Here is a 23,979-nt window from a genome sequence, read left to right as displayed (position 1 = left end):
TCTAGCTAAAGCCCTAAATGTCAGAAATAGTAACAGTAACAAATACACAAACACTATATAATATATAACATATAAAGTGACTTAGGCACAATGGATCAGACTCTGTTGTGCCTAAACTGCTCTGTCATATTTTGGCTGGTATCGCTAAATTGTGGCTATAGCAATGTGACTGAGAGACTGTGAAGAAGAAATGGAAGAAAAAGGGTCTGTTTGTGTGTGTCTGCACCACTGGTCTGCAGCCATTATCATGGCAGAGCTAATGTTTGGGCTTCAAACCTGGCAAAAAAGTGGCACATTTAACATTGACTGTACCCTCTCAACTTCACTTAAGGATAACACTCCACTGACAATCATTACTCTTTTATAAGTTAATGAGTGTTTTGAACAATCTGTCTGTCATACTGGTGAGAGACAACAGAAGGTACACACAGTTCAGGACAATTGATAACCTATCCAGCTTTGACACACGTTCCTAAACTCCTACAACACTTTTACTCTAATATATACACAGACAGTCAATCACAGTGTTACTAGCTTGATTACCAGCCAGCCCACCCAGTCCGATATGGGACCCATAAAGAGGTCAAGTCGCTGACTCAGGATTTTACCAATTAACTGGCCCACTTTTGTTGACGCAGCATGCGAGGGTCACAACAGGGTTTACAACCAAAATGTCAAACAGTAAAATCTGAGGCTAGAAACACAGAGACGTGGACTGGGGGGGATTTGTTTCACATGTTAAAGGTTTTGTTCACCAAATTACGAAAAAAAAAAAGAAAAGAAAAAAAACTACGACAGAGAAATGCCCAAAAGCTGCCGTGTGGTGGGATGCACTACCAACGGAGTAATGAACCCAGAATTGAGTTTTTATAAGCCGCCTAATCAAAAAAACTGAACTATTGGGAAGACAAAAGTGGACGCAGGTAATAAGACGTGTGCACTGAAATCACTAATCGGAGACAGATTATCATAATCACACTAACAACATATTTTAAAAATGTGTGTCACTCTATTATCACTATAAGGTGCAGTGCCTTTACTTATAACACTATGGATATAAGGTATGTATATTAATGCAATCATAGGCATGTTTACTGATTAGTGAGTTAGCCCTATTACAAATGCTGCTGATCATGAAATACTATTGTTGTGAGCTAACTAGGTAATGTTAGCTTAGTTTTCTTTGCCTATTGAGCAGACATCAAAAGTAGTAACATTACAGCAGAGTGCAATTATGTCCTGCCCACACTCAGAAGGGAAAAAAAACCCATCACTTATGACCATTCAGTGGTATCATTTCTCCAAGGTGCTGTTAAGCAACGTAAGGACAGGAGACAGTTAAATAGACCGGCAATACTCAGTTTATCACTATACCTGTTCCCCTCTGATAGACATAGGGAGCTAAGTGACATGCTGAAATCTACTTTGGGTTTTTTTTAATGTAATTTGGGTGAATCAATTGTTTACAATAAATACTGATGAACTGCATAATCTTCCACGTATACGTTTACACACATAGACATTGAGACAAAATAATAATTTTTAGAAACATTATTTTACTTACTACTGACATGATTGTTAGGATGTAGTGCTCTAGGTTGCGTCCATGGTGACGCACCATTTTGGCATCGGCTGTCACCATCAGCTCAACATAGCGAGGGTAGGAGAGGAAACGCTTGCGTCTGCGTGGGGATCTGGAGTGTGTGCTGGTGGAGTTGTTGTCATAAATGTGTTGGTCATCTATCGTGGCTTTGACAGAGTCCAGCTGCTCTCCCATACTCCCTCTGCCCTCAAAAGCAACTGGCCTCTTGGAGTCCCCTGTTTGAAGAAAGAAAGATGATGATAAGTGATGATGTGGGGAGTGAACTTATTCATTGGAATTAAAATATTAATCATATGGAAGAAATGGACTCACACTGGTTACTCACCACTTTATTTTATAAAGGCATTTCATAGGAGAGCATGGTACATCTACACTTAAGAGCCAAGGCTTTTAGCTAAGCTGAATTCCAATGACATAACAAAAGCACAGTGGACCTCAATAGAAAAAGAAAAACCCGCCATAAATTATTGTGCCATTCCAGTGCTCAGGAAAACAGTTGTACCAAGAGACACGGGGTCAGTGTTGAGCCTTGAGAATAAGAGTTTTAGGTCAGGCAGTGTGCACTCCCCTTGCCTGAGTTTAAGTCACACAAACAGAGAAAATCCCATGACAACATTTTACAGACTCACAGAGGGACTAGCCTCCGTATGCAATCTGCAAAGGCATATAAACAAATTATCCCACCTCTCTGATCTTGGTCAGTATGTAATCTTAACATTAAGTAAAATGTGGATAACCATACTGAAAGGCAACAAATCAAATATATAGGATGTCAGATTGAAACGATCCAACAGCAGGGTCAGCGAAGAAGAAGAGAACCAGGACGTCAGCCATATACTGTGCATACTCAAATGGCATTCTCTCAGCTGAACTGCACGTGTTGAGCTGGCTATGAGCGATAGATTCTTGCACCATGACAGAGTGAACTGAAAAGAGGCAGACAGAGGCAGAAACACCAACTAGGAAAGTGTGAAGAGTTTTTTCAATGGAGGAAAGGAGAAGAAAAATCCGCAAAGGTTAAGGTCGAAGCAGGCTTAATTACATACATGTATAGGACTGTACATGTCTACAGGGATGTTTACCAGGACTGTAGCCTGACAGAGTTTGGAATGACAGTTCAGAAGAGCCACAGGTAAAGCAGGGGAACAAGAGGGGAGACAGATTGTCTAGTCTGCACACTGGCAACCTCCAGATCTCTCAGAAAGCAGGTTGGTTTGTTTGCGACACACAGCTTCAGTATATTCCGGTTACAGACCAGCAAACGACCCCATAGTGAAAACTAAGTGATTGATCTTTGTCAAGAATAATCTGTTCAACATCATCAATCAAGTTAATGATGAACACTTTTAAAATTGTCTGAATTGTCAGCCCAGATCAATTATCTGTTAGCATTGGATGGATTTCCATAGTCTATAGCTATGCGCATACAGGCCATTGTGCCGTCCAGATTTACACTGATGCATAGCCGTATGTGATACTATGTACCAAAGATTGCTTGCAGTAGTTTCTGCCATCTCTCAGTTGGGGAAAAGATGGGTTTAAGCAGCCACCAGATAAAGTGTCACAGAAATGTAGCAGAAGTGAATAGTAAAGATAGAAACAGCTGTAAACATTAGAGCTCCAAAGCATTTTGCTCCAGTGTTTACAAATTTGACAAATGTCAGAAATTATTCTACGCCCTCAATTGATGTAAAAACTTCTGGGTTCCATGCACGCGAGAAAGAATTTACACTATATTGGCTTATAAATTAAACATGAAATGACATTCAATGAATGTTATATGACTGTTGGTGTTTACAAGCCAAGCATAGTTTGGAGTCCGTCATCCTAAACAACCTCCTCAACTTTGGATAACCCGATTATAGTGAAGAGTTCCATTGTCTTCTGAACACTCAATCTTTCCACACAGTCAAACAGAGAGAGATTGTGTGTAACAGTTAGGTCAGAAAACACAGAAAAGGAGGAAAAAAACTCGCAGAGTGTTCCGAGATTATTCAAGCGATGCCCCCAGCGGGCACGCGAGGTGGAGCGTGACTCCCTGGCACAATGGCACACAGCTCTTGCTGCCGTGAGGCCCAGCCCCATGCCAGCGCCAGCATCCAAGTCAGCGCCAAGCCGGTCTGCGCCCGCGCGCACAGCCCGGGCAGCTGGGCCAGAACAGAGCTTTGTATTTTCCAGGAAAAATCTCTCCGAGGCCAAACCCACTACACTAAACCCCTTAAACAGACTCATCACCGCAGACAGTCTGACATCAAAGGGATTATCAAAGCACAGGAGAGTATCTACATCTACAGAAATTGATGTTAAGACTCGGAGCAAGCGAGTGTGAGATGAAAAAAGAAAAGAAGAGGAGGAGAAGCTGAAAATATGGTCTCTGTTGTAATAGCCTTTGAATCAGTGCAGATTAGCCACACACAACCTTTCCCAAATCTCCTTAGGTTCAAATCCCCCTCTCACTGGGTAGTGAGCTGCTACTTACACCATGAGAAGACAAGGGTGATTGCCCTGCCCCATAAGACACACAGCGACATGACATCACCCTCCTGGGAATGGGCATCAAATCAGCATCACATACACATCTACTACATCTCAAGATTTTACATGTTGGAATTAATTAACATGCAATATGTTCCATTTCTTTCTACGCTGGCAAAAATTTCATAGCTTGAGCCTATAAATCTGAACTCCAGTGGTTCTTCATAACAGAGAACAATAAAAACGAGCCCAGCACGGCGTGAGTTTGAGCACTTATACATGTTGTAATTTGGTTGGCTCCATGAACATAGCTGAATCAGACCCATTAGTTTACTGCCTTAACGCCTATTTGACTTGTTAAATAAAAATCTTTTTATCCCTGTGCCAAAAGATAATCAAACACAATGGATATTGTAAAAAAAATGTTTATTTACTCACTCAATAACATGTTTGATTGCCCACCAAGTGCCCCACATACATTATGACTTAACACTTTCCTGGATATTTCAAGATTTCAGTTGGGTTTGAATGCGTACATATGTTTCTACTTTAGCATTTAATTACATTCATTCATGAACATTACAGTATGGAAGCATTTTGATCCTCGTATATAAACTTTCTGTTGGAGCCCATTCATGTACATCCAGCCTGTCCAAAAGGAACTCACTAAGATTTCAATCTAGATCAAAGAGTTGCTCTTTGACTCTCCTTCAGTTCTCTGTCAAAAGTATCAATGCCAAGAGCCCAACAATGGGGAACACACATTTCATTGTCGAACTAATTAACATTCTTTTACAATGGCTCGCTGAGAGTTAAAGCGCGCTATTCCCCGGGTGCCAATTAAACAGACAGTATAGCTTACATTGAGGTTGTGCCTTGGTTCTATACAAGGTCAGACACTCTGCTTACTGCAGTGAAACGAACAGTACAACTCAAGATGAGAAAAAAAATGTTGGAACTCCAGCAGACAGAGGCACAATTAAGCGCAATCCCAAGGCTAGACAGAGAGAAGCAAAGGCAGCTAATAGTTGCTGCTGAAGAAGGCTTTTAGAAGTGAAGTGGCATGGCTTTTGACCTCACTGGAAGACGGTGGGCTTTGTACACTTACAGTGCTCTCAGAGCTCAGTTGTTATTTTCAGTTTAGAGACATGCTAAAGACAGCATGGTAGTCAGCTGAAGAATGTGTTTGGAGTAGCAGACCTCCTCTCAGGACACAAAACACTACTTGTGGATTTGGACTCCTAATGACGGACGGGGGCCTGGGGTGTTTTCTTTTGTCAGAATCAAAAGAGTTTCTGCCAATCCAAAAGAAAGAAAATCACCTTACAAACTGTAGATTAAATGAAAACTAGAAAACAGTCAGAGAGCACCTCCTTGACTGCACAATTTAGTTTGTTATTTTGATAAAAGGTAAAGTTTAAAAATCTGCATCTGGGTCAAAATACACCTTATTAGACAACTGTTCTGACCGGCTGATGACAAATATCATTTTTGGAGGTTACCGGCTGTACGTCACGTACCAGAATGGTCAACACTGGATGAAATTTGCAGGCCAATTGCAAAGAAATGGCAGAAAATCTCTTTGGAAAATACCAGTGCCAGTGATCCAAACTACTAATCCGTATCTTCTTAGTTTATGGCTACACTTTCCATTTAGTTTCATTCAAATAACTGAATTAGTTTTTGACTTGTCCTGGTAACAGAGATACAAGCAGGGCCGAAAAGATTCTTCCTTGATGGAGGTCAAGGAACTGATGGGATTACGTTTAAGAGGGCACTTACTGTGCATACTTTACTGCCAACGTGATTTTAAACTGTTTGAAGAACAGGGCTCCTCAAGTTCTGTGTCTCTATTTCATAAGGAATCCACTTTGAGAAAGGAGGTTATGGTTTAGGCTTAACTTTTAGTGTAAAGTTAAGGTGAGAGGCTTTTGAAAACCACAACTTCAGAAAACTAACAATTAACATAGCGTCTGACAGTGGCGTCTAACAAGCACATTAAGATAGACACTTAAAAGGATAATTAGAATTTATCATAATTTGGATCTGAATTCTAGTTTTGGCCGTCGTTGCTATTGATAATAACATTGTGCACACCAACGTCTGGGAACAACATCACTGAGTAAGACAGCTGCACTTTCAAGTAGCAATGTTACAACTTCCGAAATTTCAAACATACCAAAAGCCTATTTAAAATGCTAAAGCAAATAGTTTTGCCTTGACATAAACAGAGCAGGTCTACAGTTTTGGGTGATGTCTGGCCTGTCAGATGATAAACAGCCTGAGCTGCAGGCGATGACACTGATGTTTCACTGGCCAGCTCTCAAGCACTGCCTCTCCTCTGTCCACCTCAGTCGGAAACTGTCGCTCACCTGTCACCCCCTCTCACCTCTCACTGTCACTCATGCCACTATGCAGTCAGTCACTGTCACTCAAGTTGCTCTAGCCATTCCAATCAGCCCCCATCTGTTAAGAATGCCCAGACAGTAGGCAGTGGCAGAAAATAGCCCCAGCTGGAATCTGTCACGGGAACTCCCGAGACGACACAACACATTGGGTTCAATAGGGTTGAGGCCTCAGGGCAGGCAGACATATGGCAGCTATTAAAGTCATAGACTGTCTGTAGCTGCCCAGCCCTGTTTGGCCCTGTCCAGAGTATCTGTCATCTTAAAAATAAGATGACAATGACTGCAATGGGCCTTATTATTAGCTGCTTGCACTATCTGTCACGCAGTGTTGTGAAATTTGAGGCAGTGATGGGACAAAGCATCATGCCTGAAGGGAAAATTTGCGCATTATAAAAACTAATACACATGTTGGCTCAAGACCCACTTGGCAAAACTCATTTTTCAACTCATCTGACAATCTTTGGAGTTAAAAAAAAAAAAGAAGAAGAAAAACGCTGTTTCAAAAGGACAATCAAAGCACAAAAGAAATTCTGATTCTTTTTCTATGTGGGCCAATAGTTTGGCCGTGAGTGAGAAAGCTACTTTAGAGAAGCAGGTGTATGAGAAGAGAGCGGGCAGTGGGAGTTTGGTTAAAGGCTGGGGCCTCTGCCAAGCTCTGCAGAAAAACCGACAGGCGCATGCAGTGCAGGCCAGGGCTGCTCAAACAACATGAAGAAAGGAGCTCCTTTCTCAATTCCTCTGTGCTGCTTGTTCAGCAATTCCAAATACTTAGCGGGACACTTCTTCCACTGACAAGCCAGGGAGATGACATGCACTCGTGATGGATGCAACACACACTTAAAAGCAAACCCCTTCTATGAATGCACACTAAAGACCAAAAACAAACTTTTTTACATGCAACAATAGCTACTTCCTGGAATGGGGGAGGTTCAGTCTGTCTAGGGGGCATGAGGGCAGAGAGCAAGCCTAAGCCTTTTGGAGCCATCTGACATTCAGAAGCTCTACACCATCTAAAGCCAGACCCTAAAGGTGAGAGAGGTTGTCTGAGTGATCAGCATCCATCCATCACACCCTGACTGGCCACCTTTCCTGACCTCTGTCAAGAGCTGGAGTTAAGAGGAAAACAAAGAGCTTACTGCACACACAGTTCCAACTGAGGCCCAGCAAACAAGCCAGCAAGCCCAGGAACCACGTACCTCTAGGAGGGGAAAAACTCAAGGTCACATCCACCCGTCCAGTGAGTGACTCCAAACAAAGAGGGAAGTGAGGTCACAATCAACAAGTGCTTCCATTCACATACATGAAAGAGCAAAGGGAGAGCGGGCAGTGATTCAAGTCGGCTAGTTCAAACCCCAGGCGGGGGAGGGCATTTTTCCATGTAAATGAACCCATTGACCAAAAACCTGATGCTAGCATTTGAACTACCATGTATACACAGTGGGCACCAAGGGGGGAATCCTATACAATGATTGTGTTGAGGGTCAGGGGGCAAAGATGCCATGTGTGCCAAGTATTGCCACATCAAAGCCCATCACTTCACTGTCCCAGCTGTCCTCGGTTAGCCATCAAGAAATCGGGTGAAACGCTCGGAAGTCAGCACTGGAACATTAGTGTTTGGGTTTACGGCTGGGAATGTTTGTTGTCAAGCGGTCTGCATTCAATTCATTGTTTCCAATTCAGACAAAATATGACACCCCACAGCTTTGGACATACATTCAACAACTATGAGAAGAGATACTGCACAGCTCCCCTTCCCTCTGTCTCTTGCTCCTTTGAGAAGAGTCTGCCCCTATCTGTAGCCACCCTCATCGCTGTGGCTATCTCTATCGAAGGACGACGCAGAGATTCACATGCAAGCTCAGAGACAGATACCCCGTAGAATGTGTCATTAAAGGTCGGCGCAGTGTTGTGATTTGAGCCCAGTAAGCTTCTTCCTCAAGGGCTTTTAAGCGCCAGAACCAGGCACAACAAGGCACTTTGTGACTTTAAAACATTAATCACCCACTCAACAACTACCGACACTAGAGGTATTCTAAACAGCAGGGAAGCCACCCAGGTTGCCTGACACAGACAGAAGACTGATACAGTTTCCTGCCATGTCAAGTCAGTGATTCATAGACATGTTGTTCAGATTCTTTGATTTACTCTTACACTTCTGATTTGCATTGTTATTTCTAGTGTAGTCATCATGTGGGTCATACTTTGAACATGCATCCATTCAACAGCACGTAGAATGGTGTTGAATGTGGAAACATAGCCTTCCTCTCCTGTCAACACGTTTTTGCAGTGGTGTGCAGGGACTGTACAAATTTTGGAAACTCTTACTGCCTCAATAAATACAGAAGTCCCAGTTGTTGTTCTGGCACCATCTGTAGCACAGACACGGCAGAACTATGAGGGAAGGAAAAGCTTATCTCACCAGTGGTATCTTCCTTCTGATGCACATTTCATTTTCCTTGAGGTCTGCTTGATTAAACATTACTTGTTTCATCTTGTTTTCTTTCGGGGTACAGCAAAAAGAAAGGAAGATGAAGAATAATAATCACTACAGTTAGCAAAACAATGTCTTTACAGAGGGAAAGCGCTGCCTGGCTAGCAGATTGGAGGCATTGTTGGCCATTTGGTATTTCCATGTGTTTGAGATTGTTGGCATGTTTCAGACTAACGAGGCCTCTGAAGCTTCAAACCTCTTCAAAGTCCCAAACCTGCCAAACCCCTCAGCACTCATGTCCAGCTCCCAATTTTGATTTAAGATTTGTCTTAAATAGAGGGCCATAAGATGACTGACCCTGACAAAGAGTGCTTTTATAGCTCCTCAAAAAGAGGGAATACTGGGAAAGGAATCTACCCCCCACTAACACCACAGATTCTCCAGCCTATCATTTATGTGGTGAGATAAATCAGAAACTTTTGTTTCTTAACTTGCCATGAATCAGTTGCTTTAGAGGGTAGCACTGAAGGCAGAAATGCACGAAACTGAAATAAAACATAATAAGTAAAATATAACATCAAATAACCTGTTGTAAACAAAAGCATCCTTTCTGCTAATCCTTGAGTTACCAGTTCATTATGTACGGCTAAATGAAATGCAGTCTAACACAATAGCCACACAATAAATCCTACAACGCTTCTTTTTTGTGAAGAGACTTTGCGTGAGAAGAACTGATTCAAGACTGTGGCCATTTTGTAAGATGTAGTTTATGGTGCAATGTAAATATATTGAATTCCAATTAGAGATATCGTTTTTTTTTTGTTTTTTTTTGAGTTGGACAAAATGTTAGAAACACATCAGTGTAGCTATAGTATTTACTGGTACTTCTGTATATATGTATACACCTCTAACTGGTACATTTACTAAGTTACAGACACTCTCCATAATCTGCTGCTGAGAAACATTGATCACCTTTGGGATTGACACTGCAATACCCTAATAACAAAGTGAAACATATTTAAACTATATGCTCTCATCATCATTTTTCCTGTAACATACAGAAACGTACAAATTTCAGTTTCAATGGCGCAGTCCAAAATTACTGCTTAGAGGTCCAGGTCCTTATGCTCAAGTGTTTTTCAACATTTTTTTCTCTCTCACAGCAATAAAGCTGTGGTTAGGAGCCCCATATTTAAACGCTGATTTAGTCTGATGAGTAACATAAGGAAAAGAAAGAAAGACATACTGTACACTACACACATGGTGCAGAGTGGAGTAAAGAGAAGAGGGGAGCTACAGGGACAAGGCCATAGCACACAGGGCTGGATGTGTGTTTTCTCAAAGATTTTAACACATTTAAAAGTTCAGTGCTTTGCAAGCAGAACAACACTTGCCGAGCCAGTGTTTATATCTAACCTGCTAGTAGCAGTGTGTACTGCACTCCTTCCCATAAAAAGACAGGACAGGCCTGTTAGTCTTGGCTCAGGATGGCCTTCAAAGAGCCTATTTATCACTGCATCTGGAGAGGGGCCTATCTGATAAAGCTGAGGAGGCGCAGCCTGGGACACCTCACAGTCCTACTCCAGCCCCACTAGTTCTTTTAATCCTGCTGCTCATTGTTTACCTGCTGCCCTTTGATGAAGCCCTATAGGCGTTATATCCATATATGCATCTTCATTCCTACTTTTTTTCTGCTGTACATGTTATATAATTTCTACTTGGAGTACATTGGCTCATAGCTAAGACCATAGATTGTACATTAAGTCTATGGTCGAGACTGTTACATGAAAAGTCAGGATGTATCTCATTAAAGGTTAAGTAGATATTAAAGGAAAGCTGGCTAATGATACCTGAGTGATGAAAATAGATGTTGCTGGCAAATCAGAAGTCAGCGGTCATTCACCAAGCTTTCACCTACCCAGGTTGTTTAGGGAGAGTATATTTAAAAGTGCCTCTGAGTGGGGGCTGAGAGACCCTCCAGATTTTTCAGTCTGTTTACCACACACAGACTGAGAAAGTGAAAGGGCAAAGCACATTAAGGAGGTATAGGCCTGGCCTATCAGGTCAAGCCAAGTTCTTTAAACCGCCGACACACACAATGGTCACCACCAGGCGACAATAGCTGAGTTCAGACAACAAGCAAATCGAGCGGCCTGCACATAAAAGATTTATTGCATCACGTAACAAAGGCCGCCCACGGAGCTCCCTTCGAGGACGTCTCTAAGGCCTTCCATCGTGGTGAACTCCACTCAGTCACCCCACTTTCTCTTGAGGGCCTCTTCACCATCCAAAAGCCTCAACCATAAAAATTTAAATGAAATTGGGGGAACTTTCAAGCAGCCTCCCAAGCGGAAAACCTCTCCAATTCTTTTCATCGCAATTGCAAACTAAAAAGTAATTATTCCTTCCCTCTGAGCTCCTGCCACAGACCTGGGGATGAATGCTCCTGCAGTAAATGGGTGAAAACACCAGACAGTGCTGGAGCACGTTAAGCTTAATTAGTTGAGGAGTTTTCAGTAACACCCTTTAATCAAGGCTGATATCTTTTGGGTATCCCACAAGCCAAAGATCGTGACTGAGTATAATTTATATTTGAGGGCAGTGTTTGGCACCATGGCTCAGAAAGTGAACGTCGGTCATCAGAAGGTATGTGTTTGTGGGTGAAAGACAGACAGTGGTTACAGGCAGTATAGTTAAACAGTCTGTAGTCTGTTACCTGAGGCAGCACAGGGCTCTGTGTTCTTGTCAGTATTCGAGATGTTCTTATTCCTCTCATGCCGATACACAAGATGAGGTTTGTTGTGCTCTTCGTCATAGTCCTCCCCCGCTGCATTTAAAAGAGGCTCCAAGAAGTACTCGCCACGCTGTGTGGTAAAAGTTCCAATCTAGATTAAAAAAAAAAAAAGAGATGTCATTGATGTCTTTGGTATGAAGCATGCGCTTGCATGTGTGCATAACTGTACTGTATTTGAGCAGTTTTAAAGAACAGATGAGGACATAGTTTGATTTAAAGAGCCGTCGTCTAATTGCAGTCATTCTGTGTTGCCCCTGGGCACCACTGTGCACATTATTTCCATGCTTTGGAACAGGCCATTTTTTGACAGGTGCACATGGAAAGAACATGCTGACACAGAGGGGTCAGAGAATATCTATAACAGCTTACTGTCAGTCATTGGTGGAATTGTAACCATGAGAATCAAGAACAATTGTGAGACATTTTAAGTCTTCTATTTATGCAAACAATTCATCATGATTTGTTAAACCATTTCACACCTTTATGCGCAGACTGTCAAGCCTGTCAAGTGTTTGTTCTGACTGTGAAAACACATTTCTTGCCTGACAGCCTGACACTGGGAGGAGTGACATCATCATACATGGCATCATTCATGGCTGCTGGCAGCTCTGTCCCTCACAAAGCTTAGCTCACTCAGCCATGAGGTACAGTGGTGTTTGTATGGTAATTTCATGCGCACACTTAAACAGGATATTGGACACTGGAATGTTATCTTTGAGGCAGCATTATTCCATAACCATCCCCACAGGTGATGACAATGGAAGACAAACAAATTGGATATGGAAAACTGTATGTTTACCTTTCCTCTCTAGTCTTTCAAAGGGTGAAGGATTAGTTGGGTTGCATGTATATACACCATACTTCCACGAAAGTTCTACAGGCCTTGAGGCCTTCAGGCTTACACGTGTTTGGCGCAGCAGCGTAATGAGCTTGTGAAAACATGACACAGGATAGAAACAACCACATCACTAAAAAAACAGATCAGAGCCCCAACCTTTGTCATTGTACCTCGATCGCTGACCAGCAACATTACATTTTCTTCAGTCCTGACAAGCAAGTTTGAATGAATGAAACTGGTTCTGCAATGTAGAAATGAATTCAAGTATTGTGCAGAATCCAGATACAGTGTGGAGATGTGTTGTATGTCCCACGCCCAAGAATCAGTCGGTCCAAGCACAAAGCATGCTGTCACAAACTCTTTCCTGGAGGAGATAAAACTAACACATAAGGGCCTACTAAACTATCTCTGCAGCTGAAATTTAAAATTAATTGAATTATTCTCTAGTTTAGAGAGCCTTTCTCAACATGTACAGAGGAAAAATCAGGGAGTCAACCTTAATAGCCCATATTGTAACTTTAATTAAGATATATTTACTCACATTCACTCCTATGGGCTACAATGAGTTTGGGGCAGGAAAACACCAAAATGAAACTGACTAAACAAAATTCCAGACTATGAATTTCTCAAAATGATGATATATACATAAATAACACTATAAACGGTAAGGATGCATTTCCATGTGTGCATTCATCATTATTCACTGACTGCACAGCAAAAAAAAATCGCAGAATATGAACCATCTTATATGGAAAAACACCAGTTTTGAGTTTCAAAATTAAATTTTGGGTTCCTTTAGTAACTGTTCCAGATCTTTCAGTCACACCAGGTGATCTTCAGCGCAGAGAAATCACCCAGTTATCATGGAACTGTAGATGTTAAAATTTCCTTTTTTGTGGAGCACTGCAAGAACCTAAAACATTACTATCCATTTCATCTACTCGTGAGACCTCATACATTTAATTACTCCTGCATAAGGATTAACAAACCTTTTAATTAAATATGAGAATGTTGCAGTCTTACTACACCTAGTCTACTGCTGTAGTGGTCTAAATGTAATGAATGATTTATACAATGCAACAACCAGTTGATGTTTACCTGTATCTTGTAAATCACTATCTATGGTGAGTTAACTTTAATTAGATGATTATGGTTGAGCCTTTCTAAAGCTCTCATGTGGTGTTAACGGAAGGCTGAACAGACAAATGCTCTGTTCAGTCAATGGAGGGGGCAGAGTTTCAGGGTTTCCCAGCATTAGCTCAGCAGCAAATCTGGCAAAAGTTTGGACAGACACAATGGTTGCTGTTCAGTGGTGGGTGCTGAACTGGACCTTACATCTGAGGGACTCCTGTTTGAAGTGGGGTCACCATCATGACATGGATGGAATGACTGTTGGCGCACATCTGTTTTATCAGAGACACTTCCAGTCCCTGTGGGTGCTGAGTCATGCAAAAGTGATGCACAGTTGCAGTAAATCTCGGAAGTTAAATAGGACATAAAGGTGTCACGAGCCTGATCTTTACACAGATGTACATTACTTGGTGCTGGAATGAAGATAGCCTCATTTCTCAGGACTGACTGACTAACCTCGCACTTCTGTTATGTGAGCGGACTGACAGAGCGGACTCCTTCAGGAGCTAACATTTCCCACGGTGTGAGCAATCGCTAAGTTCCACACAACCTCCATTGGCAGCTGTCTCCTCCTCACAGCGTTTCTCCTCTTTTCTGCCCGTCACAGCTCACTCTGAAAAGGCCAAAAGCTCCTCAACCTCGGCCCCCCGATTCCCCCCTGGGGACGGCTTTGAGCAACTCTGGACGAAATGGGAACCTGCTTTTTCTAGAATGACCCCTTTGTTTTAAGGCTTAATTATTCCTTAATGACCTCATCCCTACAAAATGTGCCTGGCCATTGAGTCCCAGTGATCAGATACGGACACATTTATGACCCAATAGCCTTTGGCGCTGTCTCCATTGTCCTGTCATTCTCAATGAGTGATGATGCGGATAAGCAATAAAGATTGCTTGAAAAAGGATACAAACATGTTTGGATAAGCGAGTCATACATCAAAGTTGGGCAGAGGGGTAATTAAAGGCTTATTACCCTGATAATTACAGCATACCTCATGCCTTAAATTGTTAAACAAACATGAAAAAAAGGTTTGTTTGGTGGTGTCTTTTCTCCAAATCTAAAGTGAATGGGAAGTAATCCCCACTAAACGATAATACACGATGATTTTTAATCATCAGGTTGTCTGGTTTCCATGCATGACCAATGTACTAGTTTAAAAAGCCTCAAAATGTGGCTGACACCTATTCTGTCACATGCTATCCTGGTACTGTACACAGTGCAGCTATCTTAAAATAAGGATTATGTCACTGACAGGGGTTGTGACAGAGAGATAGACTCCAAGGCTATGGTCCTCTCTGTGTCTGTCTGTCTATGGTCAGCCAAGCACCCCCACCACCCAGAATCCACTCCAGGATCCGGTTGGCGCGACAGAGGTCAACCCCCTGCCCCTGGACCAGTAACCTTAGGTGACCCATGAAGTCATCCCCTTCAACACTTATCAGATTCTCTCTCACAGGAGTCAACAAACAAAAAGGTCTTGGGCATCAGGATCCTCATAATGGGGCTGTAAACACATTATTACCCAATAACTCCATTACAGCACCGGTGAGATTTAACAGATATGATAAACGGCGATCGGAAACCAAACAGCTGCTGTTGTATGGGGCTCTGACAAATTATTACTTTCCTTAACAAATGCTCTGGTGAATATTTTCCCCATGAATCAGTTACTTCTGTTGTCACAAGTTCCCACAACTCTAAGGTGGCATCTTCAAAGAGCATTTTTGTCCAACCAACAGTCCCACATAAAGAGGTATTCAATTAACAACTACATAAAACGCAAAAAAAAACAGCAAGCTGTCATATTTGGGTAGCTGGAACCAGCGGGTGTCTGGGAATTGTGATTGATATGCTACTGTTAAAAAGAAAACATCAAATAGCTGTATGTATACTGTAATTTCACCCTGTGGGACTTCTATTCATGTTTGTAAGGTGAGTCGGCCTTTTTGCTTGTCACACAACAGATTCAGCCAAAGATCAGCAACCTCAGCAGAAGCTGATCACTGCCTGAGTGTGTCTTTTCTCAGAAACACTTCAGCAGAGAGGATGCTTGTTGCCACATGCAGAACCAGCCTGTAACCCCTCCAATGCCCGTGCAACAGCAGCATCACCACACAGGGAATGAGATGCAGGGCTGCACGCCCTCCTCCTCCTCCTCCTCCTCCTTCTCCTCCTCCTCCTCAGTGACATTGGTCCAGTAACACTTGCTCTTGTTACACTCTTACACACTTCACTTGAGCTGCGGGTTATGAGGGACATGCACGGATGGAAACCGTTGAAATGGGAGAAAGAGTGGAGGCCTGTCAGCGCCGTAAAAAAAAAAAATAAAAATAAAAAATAGAAACCTTTAAATAAATACTCACAAGGCCAGTGCACAGGCTGAAGACTGCAGGGAACTCGCTGTTGGCGTTGACGTGTCCGCGGAAAAAGCAGTGCCGCATATCGCTGGTGTCATGGAGGTGGGAGTCCGTGGCGTTGCTCTGCTCCGCTCCCAAGTGTATCACTGTGTAAGAGGGGGCGATGAAGTCGGAGTGTGCGGTCAGATTCAGATGAAAGCGTTCCCCGAACGCATCAATCCTGTAGTGAACCCGTAAGCCCGACAGGTCATCATTTAAACTCCTGCGTCTCCTCCTGTAGTGCAATTTGTGGGGGAACGATTCTCCGAAGTCATTCACGCGGAGCGGGGTGATGATTTCATAGGATGACAGCCGCTTGATGAGGCTTTCTGCAACAAGTCAGAGAAAGTAGTGAAGCAGTGGTCAGTGCAATAAATGCGGCTGCAGCCCGGCAGCCCTGCAGCGCGCCGGGCATCATTCTCAAACATTACAGATCAGCGTAAAGACACCTTCAGCACAATCACTTCACCGTACTCATAGATCAAAACACGACACTACCTTGCTTCGGATGCATTCGGTACTGCAAAGTGTCCCGGACAAGTGCTGACAGATGACACATTAGTCCAACCAGCCAGATTGCAAACTGCATGATTTCCTCCGCGAAGAAACCCGGGCTGTCGTTTCCAAGGCAGTAACCCTCTGTCTCTCCCGAGCGGCTCCCCCTCTCCCTCTCCTTCTTCCGCGGCTTGTCAGCAACAGGTCGTGGGATCCGCGGAGGCTCTCTGCAGCGCAAGTCTTGCAAAGTGCACTGGCCTCATCGCATTGCTAAACATGCATCCACTACCCTCTGCAAACGCGAACTATTTATGACACATTCATCCCCCTGACATGAAAAAAAAAAAATGCCGCCTGATGTAAACTGCAGTCTATACTCAAAGGAGGGATCAGTGCCAAGTACGCTTTCCCTTAGCCATCCCTAGAACACCCCGTGCACCCTAAGCGCTCACCAACTGCGAAGCAACGCCCCCACGGGCTCCCGAGCCAATGGTGAGTGCGCCTCGACCACCACACATGGGGCAGGACTGAGTGCTGCAGTGTTAAAAAGCCTCACAGCAAAAATGTACGAGTCGTGATGTGCAGATCGACCAGTGCAACTAAATCATCTCTGATGCGGGGTGTCTTCAGTGAAATGACTACTACCCAAGTCACTGATTGTGTAGAGATGCTTTTCTAAGTGTTAAATACAGAGTTTTTAGAGGCGCCTAAGGCTGAACTGGGCTGAAGTAAAGAGCAAATGTAACAAATGACTTTTGTAGATGAGTAATTAGTAAAGTAATGTAATTACTTTTGCAGTTAGTAACATGTACTGAGGGTTTGAATACATTTTAAATAACTTGCCCAATACTGTTACTGACATGTTAATCTTTCTACAGTAAAATGACCCACTTAGTGCAAAGATTGGCCATAACTGTTTAAGGGACATTTAAGGGATCCTTTAAGTGTTTATGTCATGTGTTTATGTAAAAGCTGACATATGAGATATTTTTAATAGTCACACATTGATATAAGTATGTGCCTCAGAAATCTAGCGTCAGTCAAACTGTAATAGACTGTATGTCATGTTTTATCATCAGCTTTTGTTAAAACTGTAGCGCTGAAGTATTTATTAAAGGGGATGATCATTTTGCCCATGTGCAGGACATAATATTAGAACAGTGTCCACCCAGTGGGTGGATAAATATAAATACAAAAACGCCTTTCAGATGAGAGTATGGGTGTTATTGTTGGTACTGTTTGTGTATATAATGAAAGGAATCAGGAGGATCAACACTTAATGTAATGAGCTTCATAGAGGAAAGATTTACTGGAGGGTTATTGTATTGAATTGCATAGCATGCAGCTACATAGGTGGACCTAATGACCTATGAACCCAGGGTGTGGCATCCTTTTACATCCTTATTTCCAGTGATGTAATATTCTCAATGGCTACACCGGTACTGACTTATAACATGTAATTGTACAATACGTACATTTTGCTGCAGCAAGATCACTAGTGCAAATCTGTGATTGCAGGCCTGAGTTAAATAGTGTAATGTAATAGCAATGTATTATTTTGACTACTATATATGCTTCCACAGTAGTGAGTAATTATAACTCGTGGGAAAATATAAGGCAATCAAAGCACAAAATAATTAGCACAGAGGGCATCATGAGCCATTCTTCACTGTCACCTATTGGAGGAAGTAGACTTCCTTGGCCATGATGCGGTCAGCTTCTCGTTAATCATTTGGGCACGTAAAGTCTTACACAAAGTTGATGGACGTGTGAAAGGACTCTTGTTTTTCATGTCCTTTGAAGACTAATGTCACAGCATTGTGAGTAATTAGACTCGGTTGGCTCACCGGAAACACTTTTAGATGCTGTAAGCGCTTTCTCTGACACAAAACATCTAGTCTCCAAGTCATGGCTATTACTTTTTAAAAGTCTCTGCCTCACTCATCTCTCTCTCTCTCTCGCTCTCTCTCTCTCTCTCTCTCTCAGATTTTCAGTGCCTGGTCAGTGGTCAGACCAAACCTGTTTGCCACAACAACTTTTTATTGTGTTTTTGCTGAATGTCAGATATGGCCTTGTCATCATGGAGCTCAGAGCTACCGCATACTGAGACAAACTCTAAAACAAACTTACATTTTCCGTCTTTAAATGCATGATTTTGTCACTCCGTTAATTCCCATGTAGGGGGATCAGTGCACCAGAGTTTACTCAACATGTTTGCTTCTAAATCTAAAAGAAGTGCAATGATAAATCCTAATGAGGTGAATGTGAAACAAAAACACAGGAAAAAGGAAAAGCACGTCTGGAAAAATAAAACAAGATTCACACGTTCCACTTTCTTATAGTTGAAAAGTTTGATAAAAGAATGGACCATTCAAATGCACAGCGTTCAAGTCAGGCTGGCTAAGCTGCATCTGGATTTCAGAGCTCCTGAGATGAAGTTATTGTTATTTTGAGCAAAATCTCTCCACTGTAAATCCTCTGATGCCTCCCTGATGTGTTATTCATTCAGTCTCCAAGCCTCCTGTGAGGCTATTCATTCCATTAAGGCACTGTCACTGTTCTTTCCTCATCAAGAGCTGAGGGAGAAAGAATTGAATTTGACAATCGGAAACGAGTTGTGACAAAAAGGCAAATTCAATATGTAGCTTATAGAAAAACATAAGAAACAGGCGGCGTTTTAAAAATGTTTCTGGTGTTATAGAAAGAAGAATTTAACCACTAAAAATCTTGCAACATTTCCCAAATATAATGCCACATTTTTATACTTTTATACCTTAACCTTGAAGTAACCTTTGTAGGGTCAAAATAATGATAAGTTGCAGATGTGCAGCTTTCACACTGCAGGGGGGGTTAACCAGTGGATCCTGTTAGTGCCTGGCACACAGGTGCCAAGGCCTGTAGCTATCACTTTAACTTCATTTCGTAAATCCAGCCAGTAACTAGCTTTCATCACCTACGGCAGATTTTAAAGTTAGCCATATGACTGCAGCTTATTTAAGGTTGGTGTAGCTACCCACATACTCATTAATTCTCCACAGATGCCAGAGTTAATGGATGACACATCCCCAATTTCTGCCAGATGTACAGAGTCAAGTTCCTGCCTTAGGCATCTATGTATCATGGAATCCTCAAATCTGGAGTGTGCTCCTGCTGCAATTAGGCCAAATAGTCTCATTCATATGGATTAATGGTTGTAAAAAGTACTAATATTCATCAGTCCCCATTAAGCAAATGATGCCTCCATCACATATATGTCTCTAACAAAATCCAGCAGCAACTTATGCCCTCAATAACCCCTAAATGTGCATAAATTTAGGCCCTTGCTTCACAAATCAAATCACAGTGTCTTAACAACAAAGTGCTGGTCAGGTGCTGGTTGGTTTTTGCATGTTAGCCATCTCATTGCCTCAAATCTGCAATGATACAGTCTGGACTGGCCCTCTCCTTTGCTTGGCCTTTAGCCGTAGTTAACCTTGTAGGCCCCCCCCCCCCCCCCCCCCCCCCCTTCTCTTTGCTGCAACGAGCCTTCATAAGCTGCTGAATTCCTGATGCCCTTTAAACACAGTGGTCTGTCAACCTCTTTCCTGCTCCCATTGCGTGAGGCATTGTGTGTCTTTGCCCTGCAGACAGCTGTAAAACAATGTCAAAGCGGCACTCTCTCACCACTCTCCTGAGCACTGTCTCATTGATGAATCATCATATTATGGCAAAATAACAAAAAAGGCTGAGAGAAAACAAAAAGATTCCTGTTTGCCGAAAGAAACAAAACAATGAGGCTTTTCATTTTACATTGTGATGACTGCAGTAAAGACAGTTGTGTAAATAAATGATGGAGTTTTGCCTTTTCACAAATACAGGTCTCGTATTTTGACATCCTCTTTTCACGACAGGGTTAGTGTTTATTATTGCACTGCTGAGGTCATTACATCACAACCAAAAGCCTGCTGAGTGACCTAAGTAGGAAGGTTTGAACTGGGAAGATATCACTTAGGGCTTTACAACATGGAACACAGAAGTTTACTTACCAAGAAACAAGCATTAGCAGCTGTTAATGTATCCGTTTTGTGCGACTCAGCAGCAGCTTCAGAATTAATGACGAATGGCTCATTTAGTGCCCAGTTTGTACATTCTGATCTAGGAACAAATGACATACTGTTTAAGAAGTTCGTTCTGAAGTAATCATCATCTACAATCTTGTACCTGTTTCAGGGTTACTCAGGAACTACTTGTCTGTGATTGACTAATAATCTGTCTTTTTTCAGTCCAGATTTGTGCCAAATGTGAGCTCTATCAGTCAATAAATAGGTATAACTTTGGAAGCAAAAGCCTCATTCCAAATATGCACCATTACAAACTCTCGCATCTGTATTTTGTGACTCCTCAGCTGAACCCCTCAAGGACTAAAAGACTTACTTGGCTCTGTTTTCCATACATATAAATGTTTCCACTGCTAATAGTGACCATGGGGATACAGAGGTGAGAGGAAAAGTGGGGGTCTGTCTGCATGTGTGTGTGTTTGTGGTAGGTGAAGGGTGTGAAGTGGAAAGGTCTGGTGTCATAAAGACCAAATTTAATGCATCACATGGTTGTATCAATTACTCTAAAATGGGGAGACAAATAATACAGTCAAGCGTAGTGAGATCATGCTTAATGCTGAAATTGACTTTAAAAAGATCACCAGGAGGGGCACCATAAACTGCAATAAGGCAGAACACTCATAAATGTTACGCAAAGTAGATGATGATCTAAACAGAAGCTATGTGGGCGCTTCATGCCCAGGATGGACCCACCACGACTGTCTCAGAGTGATTGGGTTTCACTGAGAAATGTATTCCGCTTCAGCAGTTGTCTGCGGGCAATCATCTCCCCATCCCCATGATAGAAATAGTGGGTGCTCATTTCTTCAGACGTTTTTCTCATATTTGTCAGCAGCAAACTTTGTTTTCTCCAGCTGGTGGACATAGGTTGAAAAAATACAGCTGATGCAGGTCGACGAACATATCAGATACATCTTCCGAAGATTAGAGGAAATTGTATTAAATGACAGAACTTCCTATGACGGCCGCCTGATATGTTCCCGTACAGTGATTGAACGCCGCACAACTCACCAGCACTTATTATGTTTGACTCAAAGTATGTCCAGGAGTCAAAATGCTGACTATTTCACTTTGCAGAGCTTTGCAATTTCTCGTGTCACATAGTGGACTAATGCGGTAGTGATAAGTGGCGCAGACACTGCCAGAGACAGCTGCCTAGTATTTGAGATATTAACAGCTGTGAACTTTAAGCGGGCAGTGACTCATGAGATTTGATGACAGTCCAGTAGGGGGTCCTTGGATCTTTCTTCTGGTCCACTTATAGTATAGTATACACACAACATCCCAAAGACTTAGCCATGTGTGTGAGGTCATAGGTAAAGATGGTCCTGTTGCCTGGCTGAGCTTTTTTTTTTCTGTTAGCTTCACAAATTTTATTACTGACCAGCGAGGGCATTAACCCATTACCTAAGGATGTGTTACATACTGTACCTTTGTCACGAACAAGTAGTGTATGGAATTACAATTTAAAAGTCAATAATTACATAACAGGTACTAATCCCTGAAACACTCCGGTACTTCGATATTTCTGGTGTTGACTTGTTTGCTCTTAACAAGAGTTTAATGGAGGATTGCTGTCAGTTTTGTCCGTCTTTGTTCAGTGGACAAACGGGCTGAGATGTGTTAGCTTGGTGCAGGTTCTGGAGGTGTGGGGAGGTAGTTAGGCCTGGTTACACTGGCATGAGCTCCCAAATGTAATCTTGAGTACCACATAGCGATACCACAATGCCACAGTGGTTGTCAAAGCAAACAGTTTTCAGAAACTTAAATGTATTTTCTAGCATTCATGCATTCATTGTGTTCATTCATTCCTTTACAATATGGAAATGCGTAGTACACTCTTACAAAACTTATTTACCACACAATGACTATACTGTATAACTTTGACAGTAATTAATGCAGAATTGATATTCTCTGTGATGGATTACACAACTGAAGGAAGTTACACGTCAGTTTGGGGATTTTCATTAGTTGCGGGAATGAATGGAAACCCACAGGCTGCCTGGAATAGTTTGAATAAAAACACCATAAAATAAACTAAAAGTTAGTTTAGAAAAAATAACTTTGTGTCTACACTTTAAACATAGAGCTGCAGTCTCCAGGCATTTAGCCTAGCTTAACATAATGTCTTGCCTTGCACTTTCCCTTTTCTCTGTTTTTTCTCTCAGATTCTTGCATATATACAGACATCTACAAACAAACTAGTTCCTTTTCCTGCCTCACCAGCCTCCCATTTCAATTAGTTTGCATAGGTCAAGGTTAACAGGTGATGTTTAGGGACTCAGAGCTCAGGAGGAAATTACTTTACTCCATTTGCTTCTAACTTGATGGCTTCATGCCTGGAGATGACATCCGTTCTGTTTATATACATGAAACACACACACACACACACACACACACACACACACCTTTAAATTTCTTTTTCCTTTTACCCATTAGTACTCACAAGGTTTGGCATCAGCTAGACGAGGGTCGGTTTTCAAACCAGCACTGCACAGCCAAATGACTGAATGCTTTCACGCACATACTTTTTGAATATAACTGAGCTTTGCATTTATCCATAAGTGCTCAGACACATCATATACTTTAATAATTGACCGTTCCATGTGTTTGAAAAGAAGAGGAGAAATTACAGGATAAAGTAATAAATCCCCACAGGCTACACACGGGACAACTGCTGCACTATTTGTGACCGGCAACCAAATATAACAGTGAGGTCACATGGGGTAGAAATAGATAACACCACCAAATGAGAGTTTGGCGCAAGGGTTTTCCACTTCCATCATGGACGGCCAGAAGACGAGCTCGACTAGAGAAAATCTGTGATTGCTTTCAGGGTAACTTGATCGTAAAGCTCCATTCCCACACTTGGAACATGGAGGTACATATAAACTAGCTCACACTAGCTCTCAGAACAGGAGCTACAATGCATTACAATGAGTTTTAAATGGTGATTGACTATTCAAAATCAGTTCAGTCTTGTTACCCCCTCTCTGTATGATTGTTAAAGTACAAAATCTAGTGCTTCTCTTTTTTTCTTTTACATTCTGTAAGAGCAGGGAGTTCAATTAATAACCAAAAACAGATATGCTATGTGTGCTGGCATTCAGCTTCTCAATGCTGAGGATGCACTGATCTGTTTATGGCTAATAAATAGCCATAATAAAGACAAGCGCGACACTAGTGATGCACCAGAATCAGACTCTGTATATTGAACAGTACAATGAGTGTGTAAATGTTCTGTTCATGTTGGCATGTTTTATATGTTTTTCTTCTAAATTTTTTGGGGTAAAAGAGAACAGAAGGAACTTTG

General features: G+C 42.1%; 1 protein-coding gene across 1 annotated transcript in view; it reads right to left on the bottom strand.

Annotated features, from left to right (window-relative positions):
• The window catches only part of LOC139200932 (A disintegrin and metalloproteinase with thrombospondin motifs 20), a 77,916-nt gene extending 61,253 nt beyond the window's left edge, over window positions 1-16,663 (bottom strand). Inside the window, exons 1-4 of the mRNA XM_070830113.1 lie at window positions 16,573-16,663; window positions 16,042-16,403; window positions 11,634-11,802; window positions 1,565-1,818 (exon numbers count right to left, since the gene is read on the bottom strand). Of these exons, the coding sequence (XP_070686214.1) occupies window positions 1,565-1,818; window positions 11,634-11,802; window positions 16,042-16,403; window positions 16,573-16,663 (876 nt within the window). The remainder of the gene's footprint in view (window positions 1-1,564; window positions 1,819-11,633; window positions 11,803-16,041; window positions 16,404-16,572) is intronic.
• Between the last annotated feature and the right edge of the window lie 7,316 nt (window positions 16,664-23,979).

Source organism: Pempheris klunzingeri, chromosome 5 (assembly GCF_042242105.1).
Source record: "Pempheris klunzingeri isolate RE-2024b chromosome 5, fPemKlu1.hap1, whole genome shotgun sequence".
Classification (NCBI taxonomy): Eukaryota; Metazoa; Chordata; class Actinopteri; order Acropomatiformes; family Pempheridae; genus Pempheris; species Pempheris klunzingeri.
Note: the sequence above shows the minus strand (reverse complement) of the source record. Positions and strands in the feature narration are given on the sequence as shown.